The 22,828-nt window shown below is 39.6% G+C and overlaps 1 protein-coding gene across 1 annotated transcript in view; it reads right to left on the reverse strand.

The window, feature by feature from the left end:
* Positions 1–22,828, reverse strand: part of pde4d (phosphodiesterase 4D, cAMP-specific) — a 228,454-nt gene that overhangs the window by 196,645 nt on the left and 8,981 nt on the right. Inside the window, exon 2 of the mRNA XM_042487565.1 lies at positions 11,035–11,093. Within this exon, the coding sequence (XP_042343499.1) occupies positions 11,035–11,079 (45 nt within the window). The 5' untranslated portion in view covers positions 11,080–11,093. The remainder of the gene's footprint in view (positions 1–11,034; positions 11,094–22,828) is intronic.

The raw sequence follows: 22,828 nt of genomic DNA on the forward strand, positions 1-22,828 counted from the left end.
GTAACAATTGGTCACTGCTCCAGATAGGAAGCCAATTAACATTGCATGCTAATGTTTGCAGCTTACTAGAGCAGATAAACACACTAACTGATCCTTGTGTTAAAGTTAAACTGTTGTATTTTGGCAATTGGAGCAGTGATGGAAAAAAGACCATTCTGCACCCAGAGAAATCCAAATCTTGACAGGCCGGTTGTGCCTCGTTACAGTTGCAATGTTGGATTGGACAGCTGATCAATTTTCACTGTATTGCAGTGAAAAAAATCCCCTGTGGCTCCAAAACCATTTTCACCATTATAAAAGAGACGTCTGTAAAACTGTTGACAGGATACCTCAAACTGCAAACAAGGTCAATTATGACCATATCTGGTATGAATTTTTGACCAATGGAGGTTTTACATTTGTAAAACTTTCCTTATGCTGAGAAAAGCAATTTTATAATAATAAACTAAATAATAATTTAAATATAAGGCGTGATCACAATGTAAATTCTGTGGGCAGAGAGGAAACTTGCAGGAGAAGCCAGCAGGAAAGACACTAATGCGCATATTCAGTGGGCCACATACTCCGGCAGTAAACCCCAAAGCTAGAAACCTTTTTGGTGTATGCACCAGGTGAGTAATTCTCATCGAACTGAATAGGTGCCATCTTGGGGTCCAGTGTCCAGATCTCATAATACATCCATGGGGGAATGTTAAGCAAACATGCTACCCAAATGTGGATAAAAAGTTAGTTATATAGTCAATGAATGATGTCAAAGCAGGTTCAAACAGCCTACCTATATTCTTCAAAAATTTAAATTCGTTTTTTTGAAATAGACAAAGCAAAACTTCAGATCTATGAATCAACCTCGAGACATAGTGATAGCCTCCTTTTGTGTCAAGGTTAAGAAGCACTTCATTCACCTCAGAAAGATATGGTTTCAGCAGGCATTTAATGTGGTTTTGGTGGCATAGAGAGTAAATAAATCAATGCAAAATGAGTCCTACTCTGACTTGAGCTCTGAGTTTACGTGTGTTTTCAAGGCCCTGCGAGAAAATCTGATAGAAAACAGTTCCTATGAGGACAAAGAGGTAGAAAGTTTGTTTCAACTGCCTGAGGATACTTTGATCATGACAACACATCAATATGTATAGCTGAAATCTCTGTGCCCATTACAAAACAGGTATTTTGCAGTTTTGAATGCAAGCCAATGCACAAAACTTGAGAAAAACATCACGTACACTCTGCTTTGATTTGTGCTTTTCTTATGGAAATGGTTAAAAATGTATGTGAGTTGGAATATATTTGACAAAAAAATAATTCACCACCTTTTCTGCTGTGGGTTGTAGCTTTTAATGATGACTCTTGATGTGAGGCTTCTGAGGTATGCAGGTTGTTCAGCGTTGGCTCCATTCAGGTATTTTTCCCACATGCAGATCCCATTTATTCTGGACTCAGAGGCAGCCACATTCACTTTCATTTTATTACATTCCTTTAAATTCTATTAATCCAAACCCAGTCCTCTTTTAGTCCTTTCCTCTAAATTTGTGATTAAATTGTGATTTTAAGGGTCATGCTGCAAATCAAACATCAAGCATTTCTACTTAGCATCATTTTCCATCTTTAAGCGCCATCACTGCAGTTCAAACTGTGTCACATACTATTAATGGAGTTTGAAGTTACTCCCTCCCTTGTCCACTATTGCTAAATGACAAGAGGCCAGGGGCCTTTTGCAGCCACTCCATGCACGTTTCTATGATTTTTGGACATTTCTAGGATTTTAAGACCATTCTAGGATTTCAAGACATTTCAGAGACTTATGGATGTTTCTAGTGTTTTAGAACATTTATAGGACTTTAGGAGATTTTTAGGACTTAAAGATGTTCCTGTGATTTAGGAACATTTCTAAGATTTAAGGACTTTTCTCAAATTTTAGGATGCTTCTAGAATTTTAGGATGCTTCTAGAATTTTGAGATGTTTCTCGGATTTTAGGACATTTCTAGGATTTTTATAGAGTTCCAACAATTGAGTGTTACTCAAACTTTGGGATATTAACAGCATTTTATGACATTTCTAGGATTTTAAGACATTTCTAAGATTTAAGCCATTTCTAGGACTTAAGGACATTTCTCAACTTTCAGGGTGTTTCTAGGAGTTTGAGATGTTTAGCACATTGCATTTTAGCACACTTCTAGGATTTTAGGATATTTCTCAGATTTAAGGGTATTTCTAGGATGTTAGGAAATTTGTTGGATTTTAGAATATTTGTTGGATTTTAGGACATTTGTTGGATTTTAGAACTTTTTTGGGAGTTTAGGATGTTTAGGCTTTCAACAAGTTTCAAGGATTTTAGGACATTTCTAAGATTTTCGGACGTTTCTAGGATTTGAGGACATTAGCCTAGCTAGGACCTTTGTCCAGAAGTGTGGGGGATCCTCTACTGGCACTTTTTTTAAATAAATAAGCTTTATTTTGATGCTGCTCTATGTACTCTGGTACCTTTTGTGTACGTAAAGTAAAAAAACAATTTCCTGTGTTAATCACTTTATTTTTATTGTGAATCAGAAAAATGTTGGGGGGCCACCTGGCACTATATTTGGGGGCCAGATTTTCCCCGCAGGACGTTATTTGAGCATCACTGAGATTGACCATTCATTCAGCAAATTATCCATTTTCCATAAACTGAATTTTTCATTAGCACCTTTTTTTCTGTTGACCTTTTGAGAGATTAAGACGGTTGGATGTTGCTTGGCCTTTCAATTTTTTACAAGTACACATTAAAAACAGCATCTGGACAAGACCTTGGCCCACCCAGGTCGTTTTGTTTTATGATAATTATGGAAATAATTTCATAGAAAGATAATGATGTTAAGTCATCAGTATGCAGTGTGTGTCACCGTCTGGAAGAGCTCTCTTCCTTAATGCATATTTCTTTATCTTTCTGCCTTGAACTCGCTATCTGCTGAGAGCCGGAGCATTACCAATAGCAGGATGAGTAGCATTCCCTTACTTCCTCTCATAGAAAAATATCCCAGTCTCAGTGTGTGATGACTCTATATCACTGTATGTTATATCATTTTACATTCCAAGAGTAGAGAGGCTGAATAAGGATGAATGTTGGTAACATGCTCCAAAATGCAGGTGTATTGATGTTGGATCAGGTCACAGGAAGTCAGCAGAGTGGTTTTGCTATAAGCTACTTAACAAAACGGCTGTGATCATGAAATGCTTCAAGGGTTCGATTAAAATACGGCAATGCACCATCATCGCTCCAAGCCAGGGGTCAACCGAGACTATACTCAGATTGTGCAACCCTCAATCGTCAGTGCCATCATCCATCTCTGTACTCTGAATTTAGCAATTGATTTTTATCAGAGAATGAATCTTAAATGGATTCTAGGTAAAGCCCGGGAGCAATGTGAGAAGTGACTGGAATAGAAGTTAATACTGACAAAGGGAAAAGCGAGAGAGAGACAGGAGATGAAAAAGATAGATTGCTATTGGAGGAGATGCCGTAAATCACCTGGTTGAAAAAAAACAATTTAGTCTTTCCATTTATCTGCCGGTACATAGGCAGTGCTTGGCTTTCTGGAAGCCTATACTACATTTGAAACAAAGGAGCGGGAAGGAGGTTTTATCTACAATCTGCCCTCATCTGCCCGAATAGCATTGGCTCTGCAGAGCGCGCAAACTGACTGCAACCTGATTCATTTAGGCAAATTTGATATCCATGGCTCATGTTACTCTACAATCTGAACGTCTCTCACGCTTGGCACATGCTGACTTAGTTCAAGGGTTGCCTCAACAACACAGCTTCACCTGTCCCTCTTTGGTGGGAGTTACTGCTATTTACAACCCAGGTGTGTTTTTACTGCTTAATCTAATGGCCTACTTAGCTGTAAAACACTGTATCCTGTAATAAAAATTAACTCAGTTCATCCCCTAAAGTACACAGTGTTCTCAGATTCACAGAAGATTTATCAGGGCCAGGAAAGGAATAAAGACAGACTGGGTAAGTAATTCTGACAGGTACAATTATTTTCAGATAGTACTACGTGTTTAAATGTGTCTAAAATGTAGAGTAGGTCATTCTGTCAGGTGCAAATATTTATCAGATTGTCCTTCTACCTGTATACTTGTAATTAAATGTGGAGCAGTTCATTCTTTCAGGTACCAATAGCTCATTCTCTAAGGTACAAATATCTGCCGGCTGTAATGATGGCACAGAGGCGCAGAATTGCAGAGACCCGGAAATGCTGACCAATCATAGAGGACTGGGCTATTTTAAAAGGGGAACTTAAAGAGACAGGTGCTAAAACAGAGTATTGGAGACAAAGGGTGAAGACAGGTGCTCCAGCAAAGATGGAAAAAGGAAAATAGAGTATTTTTTTAACCCTTAAAGAATTTAAATTAGTTCTTGTAGAAACCCCAAATACACGTATGAGCCTGAAAATTAGCATAATAAGTCCTCTTTTTTTACGCCTATAGGTAACAGGATTTCTGTGGATTAACAGTACTAGAGAGGGAAAAGCAGGCAGACAATGACAGAGTGGGGGGATATGCCGATGATTCTTTATTGCACACTATAGAAAACAGAGGCTTTTCACTGAAAGTAACAGTAAATTGTTTAGACCCTTGGTGGTTCTCTAAAGGTCTTGATTCACCACCAATCATCAGAAAACCTCGGTTTCATCACACATTTACTGTGTGAAAAACAGCATGTGTGTGCAGCTGCACCACATGTGGCAGATTTAAACATTTTTTGTGTTATTTACCATCCATTATGTTGGATATCAAGCACCTCTATGTCTCAGCTAGGTGCCTGCTGCTACTGTTATATGCAAATTGCTTTTCTATTCTTAGACATTCATTGCATACATTAAGCCAGGAGATTTTTTCACATTTTTCCAATCTCAAGAACGCTGTCTAACACTTTTATTCATTTTTGCATAATACCTTGGGCTGTAAGATTTAAAAAAATGTTTTTCTTATGTGACAGCAAAAATACAGCAAATAAATTTAATTTTTAGGTTGCACAAAGTGTCCAATTGCACAGCATGATTGCAGTATATGGTTGTTTGTAAAGGCAAAAAAAACAGAGGACACAATAGTAGCGCAGTTCCTCTTGTTTTCTATTTATCTCAGCAGGAAATGACAAAAATAAGACATGAGAAAAGATTAAGTGCTGGAAAACTAGGCGAACAGATGATAAGGAAGCAACAATGGTTCACTGAAGTGTCATCTTGAAGGTGAGGGAGATGAAGTTATTTGTCTCAAAGAGCTGCCTTTTAGTAGCCTGAGGCAGAGGAAAAAATGTCTGGCAGGGACAAGACCTAGAGTCTCCCTCTGCCGAAGCCATGGCTCTGTGATGCACTGGTCTGTGCATGAAAAAATTAGATAAAATCCCCTGGAGGTGGTCCAAACCAACAGGGAGGGGGGAAAGTTTTACAGCAGATGCAGAAAAGCTAGATAACAGTGATAGGTGGCTGACTGGCTGGAGTTTCTTAAATCCCACAACACATTTTCTGCGTATTTCTCCTCTGTGCAGAGGGTCAGGGTCACTGCTGTGATATAGAGAGATAAAATGGAGCCCACTTGTGATGTTTTCTATCTACACACAATAAAGCTGCTGTGAAGATGAAGCATTAGTGTCTGGATTGTTTTGGAATTGGAAAGTGAGAACAAAAGATACTATATGTGTCATGCGTGAGTTGAATCTAGATAATCTGGGACACGAACAGGACAGATGATTCATGACTCCATGAATCCTCCATGTCAAACTTCCCAGGCAGAGTTCAAACACCGCTCTTCATACATCAACCCCACATCCACACTGAGCATGCTGCCAAACAACTTATGCAAGATTAATCGCACTTTAAACGCAGTCAACAGGCTGTGAAATGAGAACGGTGAGCAGGTGGTAATGTTTCTTTACACAAGGTGTAGCAGAATAAATAAATATCGAGCCTGCCTACCTATATTTGTGCAAATGATGCCCTTAAGTGCATGCTCCCCATAGACAACGGAACAGGCAGAAAAAACCCAAACGTACAAAAAGACAGATAAATAAAACATATTTGCCCCATTGAGTTTCAGCATATGATTTCCCCAAGTGCCAGAGTTATGTCCTCATTGTATGGCGCTGCCAGCTAATCTAATTACATGTTTCAAATATGCAGTAGATTGCTCCACTGTCTCATAAATAAATAAGCAGGCAGATAATCAGCAGCTCAAAAACAATTAACATTGTTTGCACTGCGCCTGTCAAATCAGTGATAAGATGACTGCTATTATGAGGTTTCTCATAACAATCGCCTCTGCTGTGTAGGGTGCAGTAAAAGGTTCTTTTAAGTGAAAAATTAGTGGAGAGAGCTGAAATATTAAAAGAAAAGCTTGCTGACTTGTTATTGTTGTTGCAGATAAGTGGTATCTGTCTTTAATGGTTCTCTCAAATCCTGAAGGGATTATAAAAGTGTTAAGAACTAGACGAGTGGCTGTTTAGGGAAGGGGACTGTCTATTATTCTGAAGTCCTGTTGCTCCAAAACTTCACAGTCCCTGTGGTTAGACAAACCAATCACCAGAATAAAAGTTCAAATTGTATGTTTCTGTTAATCAAGAAAACCACAGAAGACTCTGGTGAAGGTGTGGTTAGGTTTAGGCACAACACTTGGTTATGATATGGAAAAAAATGTGTTTTGACACACCCAAAGTTTGATGACACAAAGGTCACTGGGAAAACAGGTACAGACCGATGAAAAATATCTGGGATTGGTGGCTCAACACCACTGAGAAACGGTGCAAAGGTTCAGTAAAAACACCCAGAATCTGTGGCTCAAATGCTGATGAGAAATGGCACAGAGGGTCAGTAAAAGACCTTGAAACAGAAGCGCAAATGCTACTGACAGACACCACAAAGACTTAAATGCCGCTGAGAAATGCCATGTACGATTGGTAAAAACACATTGGATCAGTGGCTCAAACACTGTGGGGAAACGCCTTCAAGGGTTGATAAGAACACTCATTTTGGGTGGCTAAAAGCTGCTGAGAAATGCCACAAATGGTCGGTAAAAACACCCTGAATTGGTGACTCAAACACCACTGGGAAACGCCACCAAGGGTTGGCAAAAGGCCCGTTTTGGGTGGCACAAATCTACTGACACGCGCCTCAAAGGTTCAATAAGAGTCATGGCTCAAACACAGCTGACCCACACCGCTGACCAACGCCGCTTACAAACACCACAAAGGGACACCCAGAATCTGTGGCTTAAATGCTGCTGGTAAAATGAAAGGAAGGAATAGTGTTTTTTTGGAGAAATGGGACTTCCAAGCAGTTTGTTTTGGGGATAGGGGGCAGTCAGAGAAATGGGCCTCAAGTCCAATGGGACATTTTTCGGACTAACAGGGCTTCTGAACTTCGCAACAATGCCATGGCACCTTTGCTCATCATATAACTGAACCTCAGAGCATGGTTGCTTTTTTTAAGAGGTCTGTGTAAGAAGTTAGGGTGCTATATAAATCATTACATGTTGTCCAAGCCCTTTATTCTATTATCCCTCGTCCCTTTTCTGCATTTGATCTCCTGCAGCTGTCTCTTGTCCTGCTCATCCTTCAGTCACTTTTCCACCTCTCTGATCATGTTCCCCTCCTCTGATCCTCAATTTAATTTCCCGGCTCTTTTCATTTAATATCTTGTCATCCACTTCCCCTCTCCTCATCCTGCCAGCCCTCACCTGTATGTGCTGAGTGTCAGCTGGCTTTACTGGTGATTAATGTGATTTTAAGTCATCACATAGTTCAAGCTGAATCCAAACCCTCCTCCACCTGCTGCTTTGCACTCTTCCCATGCATTAAACCTCTCATTATCATCTTCCCCCTGTCCATCTACCTCATTCAAAACCCGCTCTCCTCATCCTCGAGGCCAGAGACGCCAAAACACACGGCCTGGGTGCGCCCCTGCTGGGCTCTAATTGGCGATCAAGATGTGCGCGGGAAGAAGACGGAGCGGCGTTTGGCCCATTTCTATTCCCTCATCACATTTACAGGGCCACAGTCACATCTGCGTAACCATGGTGACGCTGATAAGGTGACTCATGACTATTCATCAATGGTGCTGCCTGATTGGACAGCCCCCCAGAGCCTGGCGAAACGTATTCATCAGAGCAGCCTGTGTCCCTGCTCTACCTCAATATGCCCCTCGGGATGATGAGGGAAGATCTCTGCTGCTCTCAGTTTGTTTTTCACGCTCACTTCATGTCTTAACCTCGCCCACCCCACCTCTCATCTCATCTCTCTAATTACCTGTCCTCTCTCAATGTCCCACCCATGTCTCTCGCAACACTTGTGTCTTCTCTCTGCCCCTTTGCCCTGCTCTCCTCACTCTGTCTTAATTGACGAAGGCATTAATCACAGGTGCATCAGACATGAATTATTGCTCGCATCGCTGAATCTCTCGCTGCTGCTCGGTAACAAATCCGGCTCACTCCCACTTCCAACTGCCAACAAAGGGAGCAAACATGAAAAATTCAATGATTTTTCCCTGAGATATGTTTTTAGCGAAGTGCAGTTGCGTAATTTTAAAATTCATTGCCTCGTCAACGACAGAAAATGTGAATCATCAATCAGTTTTAGTTCCACCAGTAGTGGTTTTATTCCATTTTTTCCAAAGGTCATTTGTTCCTGCAGCTGTTGTTTTTTTTAATGCTCTTTTTAATATTGTGCAAGTGGGTCTACTATGTTTTTTTTTTGTTTTAGTGTAATGTTATGCATCAGTTTGAGCAATTTGTCTTTCGGTGTTTGTTTTTTATTGGTGACCTCTGGCTTTAGTGTTTCCCCACAGGAGATACAAAGAGTTCATCAGCATCAAGTAAAGCACATGCTGTTTACTGCAACACTGTTGTGCAGGGTCCATTTTCATGGACAAAATTCTAAAACTTTTCCATGAATTTTCAAGGACCCATAATGTTTTTTTCTCCTGCCTAACTTGCCCAGCATTGTTTAAACATATGAGACTGAAATTCTTCAAATTTAATTTCAGCTAGCTGGCACTCATGAATACAGGGACAAAATAAAGAAATACACGTGATGGTAAACAAAATGTTGTCAAATGGCTATATATATTAGAGCTACATGACATCAACAGTAAGGGTGGGAATCACCAGAGACAACCGATACAATATTGTCATGATACTTAGTTCTCCATACAATGTCGTTATTCTAAATGTTTTGCGATATGCTGAGTACTGCAGTAACAGATACAGAAAATAAATTTGACATTATCTTACATTAGGGAGGTTACTGTAACAATTTCATTGCACACAACAAAGTTCCATGAGTTTTTTCAAAACTTTCAATAATTTTTACTAATTCCATTATTTCTCCAGGCATGGAAAATGTGAATATGAAATTCTATGACTTCGCCAGATTTTCCATGACCGTGGGAACCCTGGGTGCAGTATGGAGCTACAGCAATGAGCATTTGAACTGGAGAACTGGTAATATGGTTTCTATACACGCCAAGATGATGTGGGAATGTGTGGGAAACTCAGCCCCGGGCTCTAATGGCCACTTTGACATTTCTGTCTCATCTTTCACTATGATTCACACAGAAATGTGGACCATGTGGCAAATTTACAGCAGCAGAGGAAACAGTTTTTCGCTCTCTCTCTCTTTTCAGATCTGTCATTTATATTTTGGCTGATATTCCCACGAGAGTTTTTGCAGAGGAAATGCTCCATCTGCATACTCAGTCTATTTCCTCTCTGATGTCAGCCAATTTGAAAGACTTGCACACTGGCCTTACGTTTGCACTTCAACTCAAGGTCAACAACCGAGGGGTATGATTGAATATCTTATTCATGCACGGGGGGGGATAAGCCTGATAGTGTCTGCCGCTGCTCTATCCGAGCTCCATCTCTAGTTGAAGACATCCTCTCTGACCTCTCTGGTTGTTTGTTAGGATTTCCAGGAAACTGCCTATATCCAGATGGATAGTGGTGGGTGATGAACAGCTTGTACACAACTCCAACAGCATAGTGTGAGAAACCAGATACTGTCGGTTAGATGTTGATGGTGGTGTAACTGTAGTGGGGGATGGGTGATGTAGGAGATATGCGATGAAAGGAAATTACAAGTAGTGGACATTTATATGAAAGATGAAATCATTCAAATCATTTGTTGTCACGTATGCATGTGTGTACATTTTTTGCTAAGACTAAACGGAATTATCTACTCATTTAAAGAAAGAAATAATAGAGGAGGTTCGTGATTTTATTGTACATGTATCATGTACAGAAGTAGCGCTATGTTATTCACCTTTTCTATTTTTGTGCAGTCTATGGACTGAGCTTGAGAATTACAAGATTTTGTGAAGTAGCTCTGTAATCAACTGTTACAACTTAACATTCATGGAACCTAAAAATGTCAGATACATCATTCTCATTGGGGACATCCACTAAATGGACATTATCCCAGACACTTACATGATGGGGCTACATCTATAATGTTGTACAATCAAGACATAAAAATGGGTTTTCCATATGAAGAAGTAAAACAAAGTAAAGAGTAATGTAAAGATGAAAGAAAAAAGGATGTAGAGGGAAAAGATATAAAGTTATACCAGGGTGTCTGCAGTTATCAGACTCTCTTTTTAAGACCGTTTTTGAACACATTTAAAACAGATTTTTGGACAAACCATCTTTTTTTTTTATCCAAGCATTGCAGGTAAGATAAAGGTAAGTAATATATGGTCCTATGTTGAGGCAGGATTTGTGTAAGACTATGGCTATGAGAGTGCGTTAGATTACTCATCATTTTGCCAAGTATAAAGTAAAATGTGAAATGTGGACTTTGACACAAAATACCTCGACTCATTTTGACTAAACAAATTCAAAAGATGGATGAATTAATTAGATAAAAATGTATCAAATTTAAAACTATTTAATGACTGTTGAAGCCTAATATTTATAATGTTGAATTTAGGACATTTTAATACTTTTTAATTACCTGCAGACACCTTGGATATAAATGCAGGAAGACAAAGTTGGAGTTCACTTACGCTGTCCCGCTGGCTGTCGTTCCCGGACCGGTCATTCTTTTGCATGGTGCGGGCCACCTCTGAAAACAGGCAGGCTTCAGTCATACAAAGTTCATCGGAAAGCGGAGTCAGCAAAAAAAGAAAACATTTGTGAAGAGGCAGCTCATCTCAACTAATCCCCAAAAATGTTCACATTGTGAACTTTAAAAGTAAATCAAACACTAAGATGGATTCTTTTTAAAAATTGAGCTAGGTTATGTCATGTTTGTTAAGTGTTAACGAAATGAAAAAACACAGATTGTACAAATCTGTGAAGAATTTATATGCAGTGTACATAGTTTTGAAATTTGTTATTTATTGTTTTCAGGCTAGACAGCTCTATCCTGACAGGCTGAGGTAAGTTTACACCACCTCCCAGGGGTTTTGTGGCTCAAGAATATGAAAGCTTTGATCTCCTTGACAACCATGTACTCGTGAGTTCGTGTGTGTGTGTGTGTGTGAGTGAGAAAGGAGCCATGCTGGGATCTTCTGGCCTATTAGAATGCATTAGAGTGTAAAAGGTAAAGGTCAGTGAATTATCAGCCAGAGTTACACAACCCTGTTCTGTTTACCTGGCCTAATAACGCGCGAGCCTACACCTGCCTGTCTCTGTCTTCTCTCTCTTTGTTTCACTGTCTCTCTCACACAAACACACCAAAACAAACTGGGCTGAGCTGGATGTCCACAACAGTTCATAGCGTGTCAAGTGTTTAGACACATGCGGAAAATCCTGTAGAACATCAAAAAGTAAATAATCAAATTCTGGTGTGGTTTTATAGAAGCATATACAGACAGTCTATTTGTGTTTTGGCATTTCTGTCACGTCTGAGTTTGTCGTGTTGTTACCGACCGGCGAGAAGTATCAGCAAAGTAAGAACACAATTCAGTACTCCTCATTTAAGTCTTGCTTTTTTTATAACAACTCCTGCTGTGTACTCTCTGTATATTTCGATCACGTTTTGTGTGACTGCATGTATGCAGTCCCTGAATAATGCATATCCCCTAGAACAGCAACTATTTTTTGGTTGTTTGTGCTCCATATTAGTGATACCCAGGCCTATAACTCATTTTTATGAGCCTATTCCAAAAGCAACACATATACTTGCATGCCATGTGCCATTTACCGCACAAGCCTGCAGTTACATGGTCAACAAGCTTGGAAACAACACCGACACCACTTTATCCCTGTCCACCAGGACTCATCAACATTACTGGATGTACTTTGAATGAGAGATCAGCCAAATGGGTAACACATTATCCTCTACTCCAATCCTCCAGCTCAGGCCCATCGCCACTAAATAGATGTGGAGTGACAGGACAGCCAGGTAACTACCCCAGACAGAAAAATTCATTCGATGAGAGGAGAGGAGAGGAGAGGAGAGGAGAGGAGAGGAGAGGAGAGGAGAGGAGACGAGACTAGAGGAGAGGAGAGGAGAGGAGAGGAGAGGAGACGAGACTAGAGGAGAGTAGAGGAGAGGAGAGGAGGATGGGTCATGGTGCACAGGCTTTGCACGATGTTGCCTTTGGCAAAATTAAATTGCTTTGAAAGAGCACTATGTACATAGAGACCAGATTATATGCACTGCACCAAACACGCACATATAAAATACACACATTGGGATTAATAGCGCCTGCATTCCTTGTTGTCAGTTTCTTAGTATACTTAGCTCCTCCCTGCTGTTGATCAAAGGGGGATCCCACAGGGAAAATTCTTTCACACCGATCATGTTTGCATTGCAAGTATTTACACCTTCAGGTTTGTTCATTTGGGCTGGTGAGAACGGTGCCATTGAGACTGAGGGACGCACCAAATGATCACGACAAGCCAATGGAAAAATATCCTTGTCTACGCTGTATCAAATTTTCCTTTAAAATTACGGTATACTACCGGCAGCCGTATTTGCCAGTAGTTTACTGTTACTTTACAGTTTCAATACTGTAAATTACTTCAACAGTATCTTACCATTAAATTTATAACAGTATTGTACAGTAGAATTTGGGGTGCACAGAGTAATTTTGGCTACAAAAAGCATCAAGATGAGCAGTTTAACTGTATTATGAGACAAATGTGCCAGAATTTGGCCGTATTACATGTAGCTACCAGCATCCTACTGTTATTTTACAGTGTCAATAGCATAAATTTCTTTGACAGCATATTACAGTTAAATTTCTAACAGTATTCTACAGTAAAATTTGAGGTGACAGTCTAATACTGGGTCCAAAAAGCAGTGAGAATTACAGTGCTTTGCTGTATTTTAAAAAAAACTTTACATTGCTGTTGGAATTTGGCTGTATTTTTACAGCACTGTAAATAAATTGCAGCAGGGTTTGTTACAACAGCAGAGTGTAATCTGCACATCAGGCAGATAACCATGAACACAGAGCACAAAATAACCTCCGGACAAACCACAGCCTTGACCTATGCTCATATATCAGCTATCTCTGCAAGTGTTAAACTGCTAGGAACCATTATGCTTAACCACAGTCACAGGCTCAGAAAAGAACTGATTTTTCTCTCAATGCAGCCACCAAAATCCCTTAACAATGAAACTTTAAATTTTAACATTTCTTGGCGTCTCACATTTTACCGTCCCTCCGCAGTCATTAAGTGTTATAATGATGTAAGTCCTCATGATTAAGCTGTCTGCAAAGCTTTTTACCGCTATGTTGTGCTTGACACATCCTACACAGTTGCACCTCTATTGTATCGGCGCCTGCCAGGAAAACCTATTCAATTATTTTGAATTTGTCCAGACTGTAGTTTTGAGAACAACCTCTCTGCTTGTGCACAGAGCTCAACACAGGCTGAGAAAACTCTAATTAACACACAGAATGACATGAGCTTTCCTAAACGTGGTGATGCAGTTGACCTCTTGCAACTGTCAAGAACACAGTGCACAATGTTGTGTCAGTAACGGCCACTTATAAAAATTCACAGTGTCATCATGATCGACTTTGCAGATGATCCCCACTAGCTCTAAGTCAGCTAAAGGTCTGTCATGGCTTGAAGGAGCTGTTAAAATGACTGAAATAAACTCTCCTTCTTTCCATCTCCCGCTGTCTCTTCAGGGTGGGCCCAGAGCCCAAATATGATGATTCTCAAAAATAATGTGGATTTCAGCCTTGAGAGCACAAGGCTAATTTAGCAAAAACTGAATCAGCAGGAGACATGGCGCAGATACAAAGAACACTGAGGGGAGAAATACATGAATAAACGTCATCACACTCTTGATCTCAGCCAGTCAGTATTATTTACCTTGTTATACACGCTTCAGAGAGATGCACTAAGAGGATAAAAGTATTTTCATGCAAATTCTCAATTAAAACGGCAGACAAATCTTTCTAAATCTTCACCACCACAGTCATCTGAACTGAGCTGTGAGGACTGTTCATGCACGTGTGCGCCCTCCGTGACACACATACATTTTTAGACTGAATAACTCACGTGGCACTCTTTTCTTTCAGACATGGCAACACTTCAGTGGCAATTTACTGGTCTCACTGGTGCTTGTAAGACCTGCCAGTCAGCAACACTGGTGTTTGTGCATATAAGCAAACTGAGCTTGTCTTTTTTTGTTTTGCAGGAGGAAGCTCTTGTCATTTGTGTGTCTCAGTGTGTGTGATGGCTCAGTGTTGCGGGGCGTGTGCCTACAGTGCAACCGCAGGGGGTTGATTGCTGTCTAGGCTCAGGCATTAGTTACGTGAGGTTTCACCAGAAAGATCCAGATATGAAAACTGCCCTCCGCAGGTTGCTATTTCTTCCCCTGTCCCTTTGATACATCCTCTGTTGGCTTTTTCAATTAACTTCCTGCCATCTTTAGGAGAGCGATGAGAGTTTATCCCGTGTGATCACATTAGGGGAGTGAGCTAAAATTGAGCTGAGGTATGGTTTCTCCTCACACAGCGGCAGAAGGTCAGGGCTGACTAATGTGCTCTAAATTTCAGCTACTGTGTGAAACGTCTCCTTTTTCTTGTTGAGCTCCCACAGCTGGTTATTGAATAATCGCTCAAAAAGTATCTCAGCCTTTTATTGTAGCCATTCAATCAGCTGAGATGAACAGGCGCCGTGGCTTTGTTGAAATAGTCGGTCACTTTTATTCTCTTTGAAGGCAGTTCCGCATGGACCATATTAATCATGTATTGCTAAATTTGTCGAGCTAATATTGTGGAGAAAAGCCACTGGAAGAAACCGCAATAGTAGATCTCGCATGATAAATCATAAAATGAAGCAATCAATAAACAAATCAGTCAAAGCTACTGCAAAGCCCCATCTTCAAATTAAAATAAATTCTAACCCATTATATGCTACATCACAGAGTTTTCAGAGCAAATAGGCAGCGACACTTGTTTGATGCTTACTAAAGCTCACCATGTACCATCCAATCAGTCTCATTTCGAAGACATTGAATGAAGTGGATTTCTCCACCTCGTGGAGTTCCTCCACTTATCTACAGACGGCAGCGCAAATTATTATCTTATTGATTTACTAATTGTGTTTTGGTCACTGATTGCGGCTTTAAGATCACTGCTGAACCACTTTTGAAGTAAGATGGGTTCCTGTAGGCAGGAATAAATGAATACAGAATAAGCATCAGTGTTGAGCAGCAGACTCAGACACTCAGTGAGCCGAAACATAGCAGTGGCTCCTCCAAGTGGTGCTGCACTTAAAAAACATGATACAAATAACTTAAAGGATACTGTCTCATGTGGAGAGACTTCCCTTGCGACGATCAGATCCTCGCTGTGCTTCTTTGTCGACCTTGTCCTGTCCTTTACACTGAGGACTACCATTAACTGTCACCGCAATCCCTCAATCCATACATCACATAACTCAGCTACGATCAAACCAGTCCTTAAATAAAATCACACGCACTAAAACTCAAAGGCAACTCAAACGTGCACACTCGCACACACACACACATACCTGAACATAACCTGCACATGACAGATGTGCGTGTCACTCGGCTCAGACTCTCTATTTCAGGAGGGATTATGATTGGTCCTTTCTATACTTCAACACCGTACACTTGATCATATGCAGGAGCTTCACTCTCAAGTATGGATAAATGAAAGTGTCTGTTGCCATATCTGGCAAAAAACAGCTCAATTTCCTTTCCATTCATTCTCGTAGCTCTTTGTTGACAGTGATGAGCCCTTTGTAGCAGCTCAAAACAATTTCACAGCAAGTGGACCTGAGATGGAAATACAATAACGTTTACTTGAAATGTAAATTAGCTCTCAGACCTCCAGCTCCTTGAATATAATTGTCTTATATTCCACCTATTGTCTGGCAGACCCAAATATGAGTCACATATTGTTATTGCTATGCTTTTCGTGCTGTGAAATTGAGGTCACGAGATGTGGGAGTATTTTTAAAACTGTGCATTCAGTGAAAGTCTCTCTGATTGGAGTGATTTTCATTCCAGGTTCTTCGGTGAATGTGTTGGATCATTCACCGCTTAAACGAGGGAACACCTTTCTTGGATTTTTAAAAAAGATGACAAATCTAAACAAAATATACCAATTCTGCACCAACTGAGGCCCCTGAGCCTCTGTTTAAGAAAGACTAACATATGTTTTATGGTATGTTGTAAAATCTGACAAGTTGATCTTGGACCTAAAATAATGTTGGAAATTTAATATTACTAGTAATCTTAATTTACATTTACTTTATATGTAATTGTTAAGTTACTCAAAATACTGCTGTACTTCACTTTGTGAAGTTGTTGCAATTTACAAATCCAAGCGGAATTACCTTAAACTTCTTAAGTGTTAGCAACTTCAGTAAACCAAGTTAGTGTGACTTAACTTGATTATGAAAAACAGGACTTAATGATGAAGTTAGGAGCTCAGTGATTTCAGTTTTCTTATCATGTCTAAGAAAATACAAATATGACTTGACTAGTTTGCAACCTGCAGAATACAGATAAACTTGGTTTACTGAAGTTGATAAAACTATTGATTCAACTTAACTTCTCATTTTTAAGTTGCAAAAAGTATCACAAATTTAAGTATATAACTAAATTTCAAGTCAATTTAATAATTCTATATTTTGTTGTAGTTTTAGTTACTTAAATTTTCAAGGCAATAGGTTTCCTTGATTATTTTAAAATAAATTCAACACGTCAGATTTTAAAGTGCACAACAAATGTGGACACACATAATTGAATGAGGGAGCCTACAGAGCTGGTACAAAAAAACAAAAAGAATTATTTTGATCAGTCAGTTCAACTGCTGTGCGCCTTTTGTTTATTCGTTTTAACTCAAACCCTCTGCTGAGCGCTGCAGGAATTGTTGTGAAGCTGCACCTGGCAGCATTTTATGTAAAACATGTGTCTGGGTCATCAGGCTGATGGGAGCTGCAACAGAGAAAAGCTCTCTGTCTCCACTAACTGAGATGCCTTCCACCCAGCTTAGTTTAGTTTTTTGGCGTCAAAGAGGAGTAAAGAATCGAGAAATATCTGCATTTAGGTAGATTTTTCACTTTTTTTACTTACACTGATAAATTGATTTTAAAATTAGTTGTCGGTTAATATAATAGTTGACAACTAATTAATCTATTTATCACGCAGCTCTACTGATTTCTCATTTTATGAATGTGGTTAAATTACATGTTGTTTGCATGTGCAAGAAGTGAGCGGCATTATGGACTCACCAACAAAGGCTGCACTTGCTGTCCAATTTCAATTTCACCACCTCTTCCTGCAACTATGAAAAAATACTCAGGATGGGGCAATCTGTGACATCCTGAGGGTTACCAAGTCCTTCAAGCTTTCATATTTTAGATTTTGCCTCTTCATCCTAAAATTAATTTATCACAGCTAATAAAGCTATAACCTTTCTTATTAAATCGCTCTGTTCAAGGTCAATCCACCCACAGTATTTTACACATGACAGGGTTCCTACAGCTAAAGGCAAGATAGATTTAGGATGTTTAAAGGCTTAAATGCCACTTGGAAAAGACTGATTTTACAGTGAGCAAACTTAAGGGGAAAAAAAACAAAATTTGCCCAAATGTTTATGGTAACATAAAACATGTTACATGTTGTCTCATGGCAGAAAAGGGTAGAACATAAATTGCTGGAGGTTTTCTTGACGATATCGTGTTTCTCACCCTGCACTCTGTTTTTATTCCTATTTTGGCAAGTTTGAAAACATTTTGCATAAAATACACAGAGCGTCGTATTTATTGCCTTGTTCTGGTTTCAGCTATGACATGAAATTATGGTTAGCCAATTTTCTTCATGTTCTTCACGTGTCATCCAGGGTACAGTGACAGCTGGCCAGCAGACAGTGGACCCTCTGCTTTAAAAATCCAGGTCCCAAACAAAATATGAGTGTTGAGTGTTATAATTATTAGTAGTATTATCATTATCAATAATATTAATATTAAGACTTTTGAAAAGCGGATTTCAGACATTTTTCTATCACTTAAGGCCTCATCTCTAATTAATTGAATGCCTTTTAAAGCAATGATCTTCGTCACTGTGAAAACATTTTTAAGATATATATTGTGGCTCTGAAGGGAGCTTTGATTGACTTTGAGTTTTACCAGGTGCAGGCAGGAGGGATCTAATAAAAGACACTTTTTATTTATTTGAATTATTTATTTATTTATTTTAAATCTGACTCTTGTAAGTCCCTAAATGTAATGGAACTGCAATACTAAATCACTGAAGTACCCCCTTAAAGTATCATTTTCATAACCTAATACATGTTTAAGTTTAAGTATTTGTTCATGTTAATTTTAAGATCAAAAAAGTATAATGTCAATGAATGGCGGGATTACTTCAGCTCGCTATTTTGGTTTACAGTCTCCAGCTTTACTGTTTGTTTAAATCTTCCATATAAACCTTATTTCTAGCCACAAGAGACAGCTTTTTTTAAGATAAAAAGCTCAGATAATCCCCTAACACTAACTCCACAACATCAAACGGCTGACAGACAAAGTTAGTGAACATAGCGGCGCACACGTTTGCCAACTCCTTCCCCAAAGTGGCCCCTCCAAAAATCTGTTTATGCTGCCTCAATATAAGGTCGATATCAGCCCATCATATTGTTACACTCACATATTTACAGATATGGACTAAATCTCTTTTTCTCTATATCTAACTGTGATGTGTTCAAAGAGCCAGATTAGGGGCTTAATGGAGAAAACAGACTGTTATCTGGGGCCATCAAGACTGTATTACTTCTTTCTTCTTATTGCTGACGCATAATTAAGGAAGCCTTTGTATCAGCACCAGTTTTTAGCTCACTGTGGACCAGTTAAACTAAAGAAAGGGAAGTGAAAAGGGAATTACAAAGCCAGCCTCTACGACAACCCACATCTGTGTGTGTTTTGCAGAAACAGCAGAATGACAGTGCGCATTCTGCAAAAATAACATTAAAAAACACCATTAATATTATTTAATGTATCTGAGTATATGCATGAAAACAGTGTGCTGCTTTGCTTTAAAGTGCCAGCAGAGGTCCCCAGAGAGCTTCTGCCTGCATGTCTCACTCCTCTCTCTTGAGACCTTTGCTGTCCTCTGTATCATAAAAAAACATGCAACAGAATATATATTGTTGTTTTGAATCCACTGATGTTATAAAATTGCACAATTTTAAGAATTTCTGGTATGTTTCTCATTTTGTCCTGAACTGAAAGCCTCTTCAATCCCACTCTCACACAAGAGACATTGTCTATGATCCCGCTGCTCTCACACTCAGCCCAATGACATCACAGGCCAAAGGCAGAGGTAGGCCCTGCAGAGCTGGGAATGACTCACTCCTATCTGTACAGCCCAGCAGAAAACAGCAGGCACGCACTGGTGAGGCGAATCTCAGCCTCCATCTCTCTCAACAGACGTGATTCAATATGGGACACTGATGACTGACTGAACACAGCCATGCCGCTTTAATGCCAAGGTGGCAAACCCAGTCCAAGTGGTTTCTGCCCCTCTAATGACCTGGCTAGTTAGAGAATGACTGGCAGCGTAATTAATACTGGATGCCTCGCCATCCTTTTTCCATACATACGCTTGGAAAAATACACCAAACTAAACACAGATGCAAAAGCCTGATGCATTTATGTACAGGGGTTGACATTATGATTGTGCTGAAATGTCATCATCTAACAATCCAGGCCAAAGTTTTTGCTTCCAATGTATTGTTGCTTATCGTGACGCTCACGACACACAGTCCTAATGTGAGAGGTTCGCACACGCACAAACACACACACACACGCAGAGAAAAAAACCCTGACACTGTATCCAAGCACATTAGAACATTTTTACCCAAGGCATGACACGAATTTTCCCTTGGCACAACCACTCCAGCTTTTGCGAACGTGTCTGCTGTGTTGGTGTTACACCTTTTCTCTCCCACAGTATTTTGAAAGGCAGAGTTTCTTCCATGTGAATGCACATGGAAGAGCAGCCAGACTTTTTTTCAAAGTGTTATATAATCACTCTAAATGCTGAACACTGGCCTATTATATTTAGCTACGTATATAACCACATCCATACATCTTCATCTTCTCCATTTTAAAGGAAGATTTAGGTGGAGTGAGTGGCATGTAGCAGTGAGGATTGCAGATTGCAAACATCTGTAACATCCCCCGGTTAGAATTTCTTCAGTGTTTATCGTTCAGGAAATTTTAACCTGGAGCCGAATTATCCACATAGGTCTCTTCCTCTCAAAAACAAATGAACCCCGTGATTAAAACTGGTTTGAAACAAACAAACAAAAAAAAAACAACACTGAATGAAGCAGTTTAACATGTCAATGCTTGACTCATCACAGATGGGCAGCTACAAACATGTGCTTGCCCTTTTTCTCTGATAACTTCATTTAGGTTTTGACAAGAAGCTGAATTATCCGCAGTGGCAGCTCATTTCTAGACTGTCTTAAATGGGGGGGGGGCAGAAAAAGATGTTTGTGGGTAGTATTGAGTTATTCTTTAGGCACATATGCCAATGTTTTTGTCTCTTATTCAAAGCTTTTTGATAAACAAGCTCAATTTTGTGCCCTTTTATGCACTATGGCTGTGATACTCAACTTACGGCCTGCGGACCAAATCTGGTCCCCCATAGGTTGCCAGGTGGCCCCCCAACCATTTTCTAAGTCACAATAAAAAATAAAGTGATTCTGGGAATTGTTCTTGTACTATACATAAAGCGCCAAAAACAATATAAAAATAACGCTTGTCCCTAATGTCCTAAAATCCTGGATATATATATATATATATATATATATATATATGTGTTATTTCCATATTTATCTTTACTCTTGTATTTATTTTTTACATTTATCTATTTATTTATTTATTCCTGTATTTATTTATTATCAGATTTATTTATTTATTGAAACTTTTTTGTCCTCCATAGAGGGCAGAACAGTATCTTAATTGGGGCTTTTTTGTCCCCTTTATACCCTCAGATGATAACAATGCTACCTTCAAAGTCTGCTCCTGACTCCAGCCCTGAGTTTTAGAAACGAGCACTTTCGCATATGCAAAACAAAACCACGGCTACATAACATAACATTTGCATTAGACTGGAGATCATATAACTCCCACGCAAACTCCGCTCAACAGAACTGTATTCAAGCACAAATGTACAGAGGGCGATTAAAATCAGCTGAGCTGTCCTGAAACATATGACTCAGAGCACTGATGTTGCGTGTCGTGAATGTTTTTGCCAGTGGAGGAGCTCCCTCCCCTGGGCAGGTTGTATGACTGTTAGATTGGGTTGAGGTAAGCAAAGCGGACAAACCAATCAGCTAAAGAAAGGACTGCCAAAACTCTGCTGCTCAGAGGTGATATGTTGTTTCTCATTTCTCCTCATGTTATGTAAAGAAGGCCCACCCTCTGAGGCTTAGTTTGGCTTCGGATTATATGCAGAGAGCCAGAAAGCTGATTACATATCTGTAATCTTGTTTTCATAAAAACATTTCCGGTGGCAGAAATACAAGGAGGGCAGGGCTGATTTCTCCAGTGAACCCCTGCGATGATCATTTGCCAGTTTGAAACGGCATCAAACCGCAGAGAAATGTTGGCATTTTGTCTACGTAATAACAGACAACCGTAAAACCAAATATTTTCCAGCAGATATGCTTATCCAACTACCTCATCCAGAGGAAAAATTCCCCATTAATTAGTGGGTAGTCAGTGTGGTCTTGATGACTTGAAGAAAAATGGCAGAACAGATTTATCACAAACTCTTGATTGCCCTCAACTATTTAAACTATAGGTATATAATCTATATGAACTTCACAAAAGCTCATTTCAGTGGAAACTTCACTCATACTGTACATACGTTCAGTAAAATAATACATCTACTGTATCCATTAAATTATATTCGCTTCATTGTTTTAAACATTGCTTCTGTATAACTTGATCATTTGTTTGACTGATTTATGAGACAGAGCCGAGTGCACACACATCTCTATGCTACATATCAACATGTTATGAGATATGCGATTAATTTAGGTCTGCCCGAGGCCTGTGAGCCAACATCCTTAGATGGTCACATGGAATTAGACCCTGCGACTCCACCGAATGCTCTTCCACCCACTGTTGTGAGAGAAACAGACAGTAGGAGTGAGAGAGCAAAACAGAGAGTGACGCGTTACTACACAGAGCATTTATCCAGTTTGAACCAGCAGACAAATGAGACCAGGAAGAGGACAAACTCATTTCAAGGGAACATTTTGTGCATCTGTGCTCAGTGAGGACCCATCTCACGTCCATGTATGGATGAATAACAGATAAATGGGATTATGAGGAGGATAA

This window comes from Plectropomus leopardus, chromosome 6 (genome assembly GCF_008729295.1).
Source record: "Plectropomus leopardus isolate mb chromosome 6, YSFRI_Pleo_2.0, whole genome shotgun sequence".
NCBI classification, from domain to species: Eukaryota; Metazoa; Chordata; class Actinopteri; order Perciformes; family Serranidae; genus Plectropomus; species Plectropomus leopardus.